Raw genomic sequence first — 13,799 nt, 5'->3', positions numbered from 1 at the left:
TGCGGCCTGGGGGTTGGGAACCCCTCTTTTAAAAGGTCTGACTCGCCCGCACATCCTAGATGCTCAAAGTGGCCGTAAAGGAAAACGCTGTATCTTCTCCCGCAAATAAAAAACTGGAGGCTCTGGATGGGGAGGGGAGACTGGTCGGTAGGAAATTTCCTTCCACCCTAAAATCCCTTGTCCAGGGTGCCAACACCAGCCACGTCACCCGGGGGGGGGGGGGCTCCCTTGCCAGGACCCCCTCTGCTCCCCGCAGCCCTCCATCCTCACCCTGGACGCCCGCGGTCACATGACCATCACCCTCCTCCGTGGGGTTCCCCTCCTCCCGCGTGCACAGCTGGAGGCGGGTCCCAGCCCTCCTCCCGGAGCAGCGGCGCCGGAGCAGGCGCGGTGCATTGTGGACAGAGGGGCGGGGGTTGGGAAGATGGCGGCTCCCAGCCTCCTAAACTGGAGGCGGGTTTCCTCCTTCACGGGGCCGGTCCCCCGCGCCCGGCACGGACACCGCGCGGTGGCCATCCGGGAGCTGATGATCATCTTTGGAGGGGGCAACGAGGGCATCGCCGACGAGCTGCACGTCTACAACACGGGTAGGCGCGGCGGCGGTTCTTCGGCCCCGCCTGTGGGAGCCGCGGAGGGGGAGGGGAGACGAGGCGGCGGCCGCGGCCCTGACAGCTGTCACCGCCGGGTCACTGCCTCCTCCGGCGGGCGGCGGGGAGCGAGTCTCGGCCGGGCGGCCCCAATCCCGTAGCGTCCCGGGCCGTAGCTCCGTTTCTCCGGGATTGCCGGGGCGGAACCGGCCCCCGTGCGGGGCGCGCCGGCCCTCGGGCAGGCGGTCCCGGACCCCCCCGCCCCAGCCCTGCTGGCGGACGTAGGCGAGAGAGACTGTTTCCATCCGCCTGGGCCTCTTCCCGAAGTCTCGCCCACTCCGGGGCCCCGAGATCCCTCCCTGTCAAAACCCACCTCCAAACCAGAGCTCCTCCGGGCCTTTCCCGTCTTTGCCTGCCTGCCTTCTTTAGGAGGAAGAGAATATAGGGGAGATGAGGAGGGAAGACGAGAGGCCTTCTGGTACTTTCACCCCAAATACAGCCCCGCACCTGGCAGTTGTTAGTCAAGATTCTTACCCCGTTGGTAGCCCTCTTCACTGGCGGGGAAGTGGCTCGTGGGTGATACCGGCGCCTGTCTGCATGGTTGGGTGTGTGTGCCCAAGCTCAGCCGTTCAGCGCTCGGGGAGGACTGTCGCCTTGAGCGCCGCTGCACATCAGAAATGCCCCCGGCCGCGGAGGCCCTGACTTTGAGTACCTCCGTGGAACAGAAAGGAGGTTGGAATTTCATTTTTCCCACTTGTAAATGCAGCAGTCCTAAGGAAGCTGTTTTCTTGGTGTAAGGCTAATTAATGAGTTTGAAGGCTATGTCGTGATCAATAACTTTTCTTTGACCAAACAACTTAATCGTAGTGGTCATTTAGAAATTAATAAAATGGTGGAGTAGGGGAAACTTTATTTTTTCACCTTCTCCTCCTCCTGGCACCCCAGCATAAAAAAGTTAAAAAGTTAGTCGACAATTTGGTAGACTGTAGAATCCTTGGCTGTGGAATAAGTTACACCTGGTTTGAATTTTGCTCTGCCAGTTGCTCAAGGATCAGCCCTAAAGTTACTGAACCGAAGTGTCAAAGTTTTCACTTGTAAAATGGAGAGGATGATGCTCCCCAAGTAGGGTTTTTGTTGAGAAATTAAGTGATATAGATCAGGGTTTTCAACAGCAGCATGATTGACGTTTGAACCGGATAATTTTGTTTGTTTTAGGGGCTGCCCTATATCCCCAGCCTTCTACCCACTAGTTGCCAGTAACACCCTCCTCCTGCAGTTCTGACAACTGAAATTTTTTTGTTTGTCCCTGGGGGGTCAAGATCATTCCCAGTTAAGAACCACTGATATAAATGATTCATATAAAAGTACATACTCATAGTTTGTGACAACTGTTTATTATAATTGGTTTTAATTTTATTTTGGCAACTAGTTACAAATCAGTGGTTCCTGCCAGCTGTTAGAGGAGACATCCCTCCAGGCTGTGCTGCCCATGGATTTGTCTGTGATGGTACCAGAATATTAGTATTTGGGGGAATGGTTGAATACGGAAGATACAGCAATGAGTTATATGAGTTACAAGTAAGTATATTTCAAATTTATTATCTCAACCTGAAATTTCAATGATGTTGCTCATAATTCTTTGAAAGATTGCAAAATGTTTCATTAACATGCTTAAAATAGTGTGAGCTTCACATTTCATAGCTTCAAAGAAAACATTTCCACTTCACTAAAAAGCCAAAGTTTCCTTTTTTTTTTGCCCGCGCCGTGTGGCAGGCGGCCTGTGGGATGTGGGATCTCCCTGACCAGGGATCAAATCCGTGTCCCCTGCATTGGGAGCATGGAGTCTTATCCGCTGGACCACCAGGGAAGTCCCAAAGCCAAAGTTTCTAGTGTAAGTCTTTTTCCAGTACCCAGTGCAACATTTGTAACATTAAGATACCTGTTACTTAGCCTCAGTTATACAAGTTATATATTTGAGCTTTTGTATCTTAGCGCAGTCTTTCTTTAACTTTAGCCTGCAGCAGAAGCACCTGGAGGGTGTGTGAAAACACAGATTGCTGGGCCCCGCCCTTAGAGTTTCTGAATCAGTATTCTCTACAGAGAATTTGCATTCCTTCTGAGTTCCCACCTGCTCCTGCTGGTCTCCAGACCGTGCGTATTTGAAAACTTCTGCCTTAGTTACAGAAATTGTTACCCTCACGCTAATAATCACTTTTTTCCCCTTTCTGGCAGTACGTACAAAAGGGGTAACAGTTTCAAATAGCCTTTCTAGATTTTACTCTCTAATAAACCAGACCCAGAGCCCTCTGTGACAGCCCTAACTGACTTTTATTCCTGAACTGTATATTCCCACGGCTGTGATCATAAGGGTATCTGGTAGTTGGCAGAGGTAGGTGAATTATGCCTATTTACAAGCAGTCCATTTAAAATTTTTTTCAAAAATAGTTTTAGATAAAGAAGGCATCCATGGCTAGAGAATAAGTTTTGGAGTTTGGTTTGTTAAGTGATCTTTATGTTGGACTTCCCTGGTGGTCCAGTGGTTAAGACTCCGCACTTCCACTGCAGGGGGCACAGGTTCGATCCCTGTTTGGGGAACTAAGATCTCTCATGCCATGCAGCGGCCAAGAAAAAAAAAAACTTTTTAATGAGCTTTATGTTTATTTAAAGGTTAAAATATATACCATCCATGGATTACCTAATTTCAAAAAGTGAGAGTACATAAATTACATTTAATCTTAAAGCTATAAATAATGTTGAATTTTTCATTTAGAAAATATTTTATAACTGCTAGTGTTTATTATTATAAGCTTAGTTTGCCATTGTGGAAAGCTGTGAATATGGAAGATTAGACTGAATTTCTATTGGAACACTCATTTTAATTCCTGAAGTTATCTGGTTAACTTGTCATTTGTCCCAAAAGTAGCTTATTGAAGTCTTCTGATTGGATTCAGATTAAAATGTATTGGTATGATGTTACACTATTGACAATATAGGAGCACTTTCCTGATTTTGTCTGAGAGTATTTATGCTCTTTTTTAGGCAAGTCGTTGGTTATGGAAAAAAGTGAAACCGTATCCTCCTTCTTCTGGTTTACCTCCTTGTCCTCGGCTGGGACATAGCTTCTCTTTATATGGTAACAAATGCTATTTGTTTGGTGGCCTGGCAAATGAAAGTGAAGATTCAAACAATAATGTTCCCAGGTATGCCAACACTTTTTCAGACCAAATGTTATTTTACGATTTAGATTAAAAACATTTCATTTCTTCCATCTTTAATTATCAAAAGTGATGAAGCTTAGCCATTTTCAATTAAACCTAACAGTGAACAAATTTGTGTCCATTTTGTGTTTTCCTTAGTCCCTGGAGTATATCTGTTTTCAAAACTGCCTTTTCTGATCAGAAATCATCTTATTAAATTGATATTAATATAACTGCTTGTGGCAATATATTTGTATACGTTGAGCCATAATGAATTTTAGTTGTCATAAGTGATAATGAAAAGTAATAAATGGATATTTTCAAATTATATTTCTCTGAGAGTTAGTGACAAAAATCTGAATATAGAATGAAGGCTATCATTTCCATTTTTCTCGTAGGAAGCTGTTAAGAGTGGTTCACACAAGCAAGTACTTTCAGAAGCAATTCTCTCCTCCTTTTTCCAAACAGAATTAATCACTGCCTCTTTTCTTTTTGCATAATGTTTTGATCACATGGTCATTATAGCATTCAGGATTTGGAGGTTTAGAATCCAAAAGGCTGTTTTCTGATTCACTGCTTACCGTGTATGTGTCCTTTAGTGGAAGTAATCTAAGCCTGTTTTCCTTCACTGTGAAATGGGAGTGATTAAATACCTACCTTTCAGTGTCATTGTGATTGCTAAATAAGATTATTGGAATAATTTTCAAAGGACTTTCAAGTTGCCATCAGCAATATCAGTAGTTGTCATCGCCATTATAATGTGTCTTTTTACCTACATTAGACTGATAATAGAGTTAGCTTTTTTTTTCTCCAGACTTTAAAAAATAACATATATTAAAACTACATGGAAAAATTGGAAACTGGAGAAAAGGAAAAGAATTTATACCACCACACTAATCCAGATACTTTTACTTTTAGCCCATGTCTTTTTTTCATTTTCCATTAAACAATTTTTTTTTAGGTACAGACTTGTAAAATTCAAGAAACTAAAAAGTATACGAAGTTCTTTCTCATAGCATCACTGTTCCCCAGCATAGGCAAGCACACATAATTCAGTTTGATGTGTATCTTTTGGAACCTTTTTCATGTAACACGTTGTATTAGCTTTTGTTGTGTTAAGGGTAAGCTTCTCAAGTTTATGCTGCTTGAGGGAATAACTAGATACATGTGATACTTTTTAAAACCTTGATTAAAGCTAGCACATTCATTTCTGTTGACATTCCATTGGTCAGAGTAAGCCCTAAGGCCAAGACCTGAGTCGATGATGCAAGGATACATGTTCTGCTTTCTGGGAGAGGGGACTTGGGAACCTTAATCTGATTCTATGCAGACATGTATTTTTTTTATACAAGTGAGGTCTTTCTTCTTGCTTTATGACTTTGGGTGTTTACTTGTTTGGGTTTTTTGTTTTTTTACTTTTAACAATATATCTTTACATGGCAGTAGATATGGATTGACCTATTTTTTAAAGGCTGAAAAGTAGTCTGAATTATGCAAATTATTTAACCATTCCCCTACAGATGGACATTTAAATATTTCCATTATTTTGCTATTACAGTTTTTGCACATGTATAAATATTTTTGTAGGATTGATACTTATAAATAGAATTGGGAGGGAGGGTGTTGGTCAAAGGGTACATTTAAGTTTGTTTAGGTACCTCTGAATCAACCTCCAAAGAGATGGAACTATTTTATACTCCTAATAACTGTGTATGAGAGTGCCTTATACCCTCAGCAATACTGAATCATCTCACTCTTCTTAGTTTTTGCCAACATAATTGGTGAAATACATTTCATGGGTTTATCTTGATTTATTTTTAAACTAGGAATGAGCTTGATTAATAATGCTTATTGGATATTTACAATTACTTTTTTGAAATTGTCTGTTCAGGTCCTTGTTTATTTTTCTATTTTTAAAAGTTGAAGTATATATTATATACCATAAAATTCATCCTTTTTATATGTACAATTCAATGATTTTTAGTAATTTACAGTGTTGTGTAACCATCACCACAATCCAGTTCTAGAACATTTCTATCACTCCAAAAGAAACTTCTTATTCATTTGCAGTCAGTCCGCATTCCCATACCAATCCCCAGGCAACTACCAGTCTACTTTCTGTCTCTGTAGATTAGCCTTTTCTGAACATTTCGTACAAATGTGCTTTTGTGCATTTATCTTCTTTCACTTAGCATAATGTTCTTAAGGTTCAACCATGTTGTAGCATGTATCAAATATTTCTTCCTTTTATTGCTGCATAATACTCCATTGTATTGATATATCACATTTTGTTTATCTGTTCATCGGTTGGTAGACATTTGGATTGTTTCCAGTTTTTGGCTTTTATGAATAATGCTGTTATGATCATTTGCATACAGGTCTTTCTATGGACATGTATTCATTACTCTTGATTAGATACCTAGTAATAGAATTGCTGAGTCATGTGGGAAATTTATACTTAACTTCTTAAGTACTACCAAACTGTTTTCCAAAGTGACTACCATCTTACCTTCCCACCAGCAATGTATAAGTGTTCCAAATTTTCCACATCCTTGTTAACATGTGTTATTGTCTGTCTTTTTTTTTATAGCCAACCTAGTGGGTATAAGGTGGTATCTTATTATGGTTTTAATTTGCATTTCCCTAATGACCAGTGATGTTGAGCTTCTTTTCATGAGCTTTTTAGCCATTCATATATCTTGTTTGATGAAATTTCTATTCAAATCTCTGTTCATTTGTTAGATACACTTGACGAACAGGCACAAAAAAAGATGCTGAACATTGCTAATTCTTAGAGAAATGCAGATCAAAACTGCAATCAGGTACCACCTCACACCAGTCAGAATGGCCATCATTAAGAAGTCTACAAATAGGGCTTCCCTGGTGGCACAGTGGTTGGGAGTCCGCCTGCTGATGCAGGGAACACGGGTTCGTGCCCCAGTCCGGGAAGATCCCACGTGCCGTGGAGTGGCTGGGCCCATGGGCCATGGCTGTTGAGCCTGCGCATCCGGAGCCTGTGCTCTGCAGCGGGAGAGGCCACAACAGTGAGAGGCCCACATACCGCAAAAAAAAAAAAAAAAAAAAAAAAAAAAGTCTACAAATAATAAATGCTGGAGAGGGTGTGGAAAAAAGGGAACCCTCCTACACTGTTGGTGGGAATATAAATTGCTGCAGCCACTCTGGAAAACAGTATGGAGGTTTCACAAAAAACTAAAAATAGAGTTGTCATATAGTCCAGCAGTCCCATTCCTGGGCATATATCTGGAAAAAACTATAATTCGAAAAGATACATGCATGCCTGTGTTCATAGCTGCACTATTCACAGTAGCCAAGACATGGAAACAACCTAAATGTCCAAAGACAGATGAATGGATAAAGAAGATGTGGTACACATATACAATGGAATACTACATAGCCATAAAAAAAGAATGAAATAATGCCACTTGCAGCAACATGGATGGACTTAGAGATTATCATACTAAGTGAAGTAAGTCAGAAAGAGAAAGACAAATACCACATGAGATCACTTATATGTGGAATCTAAAATATGACACAAGTGAACTTATCTATGAAACAGAAAGAGACTCACAGACATAGAGAACAGACTTGTGGTTGCCAAGGGTGGGGGTGTGGGGGAGGGATGGATTGGGAGTTTGAGATTAGCAGATGCAAACTATTATATAGAGAATGGATAAACAACAAGCTTCTACTGTATAGCACAGGGAACTATATTCCATATCCTGTGATAAACCATAATGAAAAGAATATGAAAAAAATGTATATATTTATATGTATAACTGAATCACTTTGCTGTACAGCAGAAATTAACGTAACATTGTAAATCAACTATACTTCAATAAAATAAATCTAAAAATAAAATTTAGTTGCTTGTATTCTTATTTTTGAATTATAAGTGTTCTTTATATATTCTGTGTACAGGTTTGTTTTTTAAAAAATCAAATATGTGATTTGCAAATATTTTCTTCCCATCTGTAGCTTGTCTTTTTATTTTCTTAATGGTATCTTTTGAAGCACAAAGATTTTAATTTTGATAAGTTCAGTTTATCCATTTTTTCTTTTATGGATCATGCTTTTAGCATCCTTTTTAAGAACTCTTGGCGTGTCTCAAGGTTACAAAGCTTTGTTCCTCTATTTTCTTCTAAAAGTTCTGTAGTTATATCTGTGATTCATTTTGAGGTAATTTTTATGCCTGGGTAAAGTAAGTGTCTAAATTCATTCTTTTACATGTAGATATCCAGTTTTCCCAACACCTTTCATTGAAAAGACTATCCTTTTCCCACTGTATTGTTTTGGCACCTTTATTGAAAAATGAATTGACCGTAAATGTAAGGGTTTATTTATGGACTCTCAATTCTGTTCCACTGGCCTTATGCCAGTACCACACTGTTTGGATTACTGTAGCTTTATATTACGTTTTGAAATAGGAAGATATAAGTTGTCAAATTTTATTACTCTTTTTTCAAGAATGTTTTAGCTATTCTGAATCCTTTACGTTTCTGTATAAATTTTAGGATCAACTTGCCAATTTCTGCAAAAAGGTCTTCTGGGATTTTGATAGGGATTGTGTTGACTATATAGATCAATTTGTGGACAGTTGCTATCTTATTAGTATTGAGTCTTCCAATCTATGAACATGGAATGTCTCTACATTTATTTAGATCTTCTTTATTGTCAGTCAGCGATATTTTGAGGTTTTCAATGTACAAATCTTGCTCTTATTTTGTTAAATTTATTTCTAACTTTTTATTCTTTTTGATGACGTGAATAGATTTGGTTTCTTAATTTCGTTTTTGGACTGTTCATTGCTAGCATATAGAAATACATTTGGTCTTTGTATATTGATCTTGTATCCTGTGACCTTGCTGAATTCATTTATTATTTCTAATCATATTTTCATGGATTTTTGTTTTTCTTTTTATTAGTGATTCTTAGGAGTTCTCTATGTAATTTGTTTTATATGTTCCAAATATTTTTTCCCAAGTCTTCTGTTTGCTCCCCCCCGCTTTTTTAAGGGTTTTCCTGCTTGTTTTATCAAGTATGACAATATACTTTTTAATGGCTTTCTGGTTTGTATCCTGCTTATTAGGAAGAATCTCCTGTCCCAAAACTATAAAAATAATGTTTCTATATTTTCTTCTAGTACATTCACAGCTTTGTTTTTATGTTTAAAATATTAATGCATTTGGAATATATTTCTGTGACTAGTGTGAGGCTTTTTACTTTTTCTTCTGAATGAATTTTCAGTTCTCCCACCACCATTTATTAAATAAGCCAGTCCCCCCACACACAATGTGTTGAACTCCCATCTCTGTCATATCTTAATTCTCTTAGAATTGGGTCTTTTTCTAGACTCTCTAGACCAGGGGTTACAAACTACTCTCTGTAGACAAAATTTGGCCTGCTGCCTGTTTTTGCTAGTAAAGTTTCATTGCAACACAGCCATGTCCATTCATTTACATATTGTCTCTGGCTGCTTTCATATTAAAAGGGCAGAGTTGAGTAGTTGTGACAGAATTTATGGCCTACAAAGCTTAAAATATTTACTATCTAGCTCTTTCCAGAAAAAGTTTGTGAGCTCTTGTTCTAGACTCTCTTCTGTTTCATTAATATATTTACCTTTCTATCTTTAATTGTGATGTTTGCTGTAGGTCTCTAGTATATGCCTTTGATCAGATTAAGGAAGTTCTAAAAAAGAAAGTTATATATATATGAAGTATAGTTGTATAATATTACATAAGTAACAGGTGTACAGTATAGTGATTCACAATTTTTTAAGGTTATACTCCATTTATAATTATAAAGTGTTGGCTGTATTCTCCGTGTGGTGCAGTATGTCCTTGTAGCTTATTTTATACCTAATAGTTTGTAACCTCTTAATTCCCTACCCCATGTTGTCCCTCCCCCCCTTCCCTCTCTCCAGTGCTAACCACAGTTTGTTCTCTATATCTGTGAGTCTGGTTCTTTTTTGTTACATTTACTAGTTTGTTGTATTTTTTGGTTCCATATATATAAGGAAGTTTTCTTAAATCTATAGCTTGCTAATTCATTTTTTGTTTCTTTTTAACCAAAAAATGGACGTTGAGCTTAATTTTTGAAATTTTCCAAATGGAGGAATTCTCTGGTGGTCCAGTGGTTAAGACTTGGGCTTTCACTGCCATGGACCTGGGTTTGATCCCTGGTTGGGGAACTAAGTTTCCACAAGCTGAGTGGTGTGGCCAAAAAAAAAGAAAGAAAAATTTCAAAATGGAAAGTTTTGTTATTGTTGCTAATATCTAGTTTTATTATATTGAGGTTAAAAAAAATGTGGTCTATAGGATTTCTCCTTTTTAATGATTGTTTTTATGGTCTATTTCACAGTCATTTTTTGTAATTATTATAGTTCTTCATAAAGATTGTAAGTTCTTGACTGTTTGGCTAAAAGGTTCTTTATTAAATCAATGTTTTAAATTATTATTCAAAGCTTTTTTATCCTGTGGGTGTAGGTCATAACTTCTGAATGACATGTTAAAATCTCCCAGTGTGATTGTGAATTTGTGTTTTGTTCCTTACATATATAATTTCAACCTGTGTGTATTATTTTGTTATAGACTTATCTTATGTAAATAGGACTAACAATTAACTAGTATGCACTGGTATAGCATACTGGCTGGGATTCGTTCTGATCTGTTTAACTCTATGCCATATCAGTTGTTAAATAGTTTTAATATCATTCTGCTATTAATAGCTTATAGTTGGATTGGGGGTTCTTTTGTTTCCCCTGCATACTCCCTATCTCCAAGAGACTTTGTCTTAAAATAAGGACGTTTTTTCCTGCCCTTGTAATTTTATGTTTTCCATCTACTCTGCTTGTTGTTGCTTCTCCACACCCCTTTCCCTGCCTTTGCTAGGTTTCTAAAAATTGTGATGAGATTGAATATTTGTGTATGTGTGTTTATATATATTTATATAATTTTTATTTCCTGTTCTGTGAACTGCCTGTTTATATCCTTTCACCTATGTCTATTGTGTGATTGGTCGTTATCTTGATTTCATAGGAGCTCTTTATATTAAGAAAATTCTGTGATGTTTACTAGATTTTTTTTCAGTTTTTCTCTTCTCTTTTGACATTGTTTATAGTTGTTTTTTTTCCCAGCCATCTTATTTCCATAGACTATGCTTTGCTTTTTTTCCTTCTCCTTCCTTTTTCTTGATTTATTGTTTTTCTTTGATTCTTTCTTTCCTGCTAATGATTTGAAAATTATACATGCTAATTCTATGCTTCCCTTAGTTGCTTGGAAATCATCATACACATTTAAACTGAAGATGCCTTGTACTCTTTGGAAATAGATTACTGTCTTTTTCTTTAGCCTTTTTTTGCTTACTCCCTTTTTACATATGTTTCGTAGAGTCGTGAATCTTATTCCAGACTACAATAATGTTAAGAAATTAATTTTTTGGTCAGTCCCAGTGATTATTTAGACCTCACAGCCACGGTTATAAACATCAATTTAAATTAATTATAAATCACTAGTTTCTTTCCACAACCATTTCTTTTATTCAGTGTATTCTTTCTTGGATTTCTTTTTATTTTTCCTGGATGATCTAGCATCATTTTTTCACAAAATAGTTATATGGCTAAACTGCAGTTGTTGTTTTTTTTTTTTGCGGTACGTGGGCCTCTCACTGTTGTGGCCTCTCCCGTTGCGGAGCACAGGCTCCGGACATGCAGACTCAGCAGCCATGGCTCACAGGCCCAGCTGCTCCGCGGCATGTGGGATCTTCCCGGACCGGGGCACGAACCCGTGTCCCCTGCATCGGCAGGTGGACTCTCAACCACTGCGCCACCAGGGAAGCCCTAAACTTTGCAGTTTTATATGTTCTAAAGTGTTTAATTTTGCTCTCATATTTGAGTAATAATTTGATTACTCAATTTATTGAGAGATAGATTCTTATAAATGTCACTTTGCTCAAAACATTGAAAACATCATGTCATAGATGAGAAGCTTCATGCCAATTTCTAGAGTAAAAAAGCTATGTAGGACATTGCTATGACATTATAGAGTGAAAATTTAAAAAGAAAAAAAGTTGCAAAGCAATATTTGTAGTATATCTTGCTTATACATATGTGGGTATCCATAGAGAGAGAGGTCTGAAAGGGTATTTACTAATTATTGTCAATAGTAATTGTTCCGGTTATCTAGTACCATGTAATAAACTGCCCCAAAAGTTAGTGATGCAAAATAGCAACCATTTTATTGTATTCGTGGATTCTGTGCATTGGGAATTCATACAGGACACAGCAGTGATGACTAGACCCTCAGATGGGAAGGCTTCAGTGGTCACTGCCATGTCTGATGCCTCAGCTGAGATGGCTGAAGGATGAACTCAACTGGGACTGTCATCCTGTGTGCCTACTTGTGTCCTCTCCATATGGTGGTTTTGTGACAGTTGGACTTTCAGGGAGGTTCAGGATTCCAAGTGCAAGTGTTCTGTAGTGAAGCTGCATTGGCCTTCTGTGACTGAGCCCCAGAAGTCACATAGTATCATTTCACCACACTCTATTAGTCGAAGCAGTCACAACCTGCCTAGCACCAAGGGGAGGGAACATAGACCCTACCTCCTCATGGGAAGAGTGTCAGGGAATTTGCAGCTATGTTTTGAAACCGTCACGGTATTGTCATGGACAAGAGTGCTGGCTAAATGATGGCAGGAATTTTTTTAATCTCTTCTGTTCACTACTGATCCCCACAAGAGTGCCTGGTACATAGTAGTGTTTGATAAATACATGTTGAATGAATGAGTTATGGGGTTTCTGCTCTTCTAATGGCTTTCTGTATTATATGAATAAGCATATATTATTTTTATAAATAGAAACAAAAAGCAAATAAAAAGTGTATATCATGTTAATGTTTTAATTTCTTTCATTATGTCCTAGATATTTAAATGATTTCTATGAGTTGGAGCTACAGCATGGTTCTGGTGTTGTGGGTTGGAGCATTCCAGTGACTAAAGGGATTGTGCCTTCTCCAAGAGAATCCCACACAGCTGTTATATATTGCAGAAGAGATTCAGGAAGTCCTAAAATGTATGTTTTTGGTGGAATGTGTGGTGCTCGCCTTGATGACCTATGGCAACTTGACTTAGGTAAGCTTAAGTTCATTCAGGCTCAGGAGTTCATTATGATTGATAAAGGAAAATATAAAAATTGCTTTGAAAAATATTTTTGATTACAGTTTTTATTGAGTTGTACTTGATATGAGTGATTGCTGATCAGTCAAGTTGAACAAATGAATATTTGATTTATGACAGTAACTCTCCTGGGCTCCCTATAAGTCAGGTCACCATATATTCTGGTTTGCCTTGGATGGTCCTGGTTTATGCTTATTGTCCCACGTAATTATCAATAGTACCCCTTTCACTCTGTGAGATGTCCCAGTTGAGGATGATTGAATTTATGTGGTTACTCTGTCTACAGGAAATGTGGCGTTAGTAATGTTACTGCTGGTCAGTGAAAAACCTCCTTGCATAGCTATTTTGAGGGATCGTAGGAATGAATATTTGGAGGGTATGTGTGCTCCCACTTCTGAGTGTCTTCTACACAATATGCTCTTACTTAAAATGTTAAAATCCTTAATCTGGTTTTAATTCAAAATCAGTAGCACCCTAAATACACCTCTCCATTACAAATACTAACATTCAAGTGTAAATAGATTTCTATGATTGGCAATTTATGTCAGCTGGAAATGTTTATTTTAAGATGAAATTCAAGTAATGGTTTTGAAACCCTTTGCTTCATTTTTGTAAGTCCTTTTTTTTTAAATTCTGCAAGTTGAAGTAATTTGCTATTATTAGATTAAGTTGCTAATATACTTATTTTTACTTTTAGAAACTATGTCATGGTCAAAACCAGAAACTAAAGGGACAGTGCCACTTCCACGAAGCCTTCATACAGCCAGTGTTATAGGAAATAAGTATGGTGTTTTTCTGTTTTTTAGTCTTCCTTTTTTTTCTTTTT

General features: G+C 38.2%; 1 protein-coding gene across 1 annotated transcript in view; it reads left to right on the top strand.

Moving 5' to 3' along the window:
• The first annotated feature begins 424 nt into the window (after positions 1 to 424).
• HCFC2 (host cell factor C2) overlaps positions 425 to 13,799 on the top strand; it is a 38,949-nt gene continuing 25,574 nt past the window's right edge. Inside the window, exons 1-5 of the mRNA XM_065887584.1 lie at positions 425 to 587; positions 2,017 to 2,165; positions 3,627 to 3,787; positions 12,720 to 12,928; positions 13,671 to 13,755. Coding sequence (XP_065743656.1) covers positions 425 to 587; positions 2,017 to 2,165; positions 3,627 to 3,787; positions 12,720 to 12,928; positions 13,671 to 13,755 — 767 coding nt within the window. The remainder of the gene's footprint in view (positions 588 to 2,016; positions 2,166 to 3,626; positions 3,788 to 12,719; positions 12,929 to 13,670; positions 13,756 to 13,799) is intronic.

This window comes from Phocoena phocoena, chromosome 11 (assembly GCF_963924675.1).
Source record: "Phocoena phocoena chromosome 11, mPhoPho1.1, whole genome shotgun sequence".
Classification (NCBI taxonomy): domain Eukaryota; kingdom Metazoa; phylum Chordata; class Mammalia; order Artiodactyla; family Phocoenidae; genus Phocoena; species Phocoena phocoena.
This window is presented reverse-complemented; position numbering and strand designations above follow the sequence as displayed.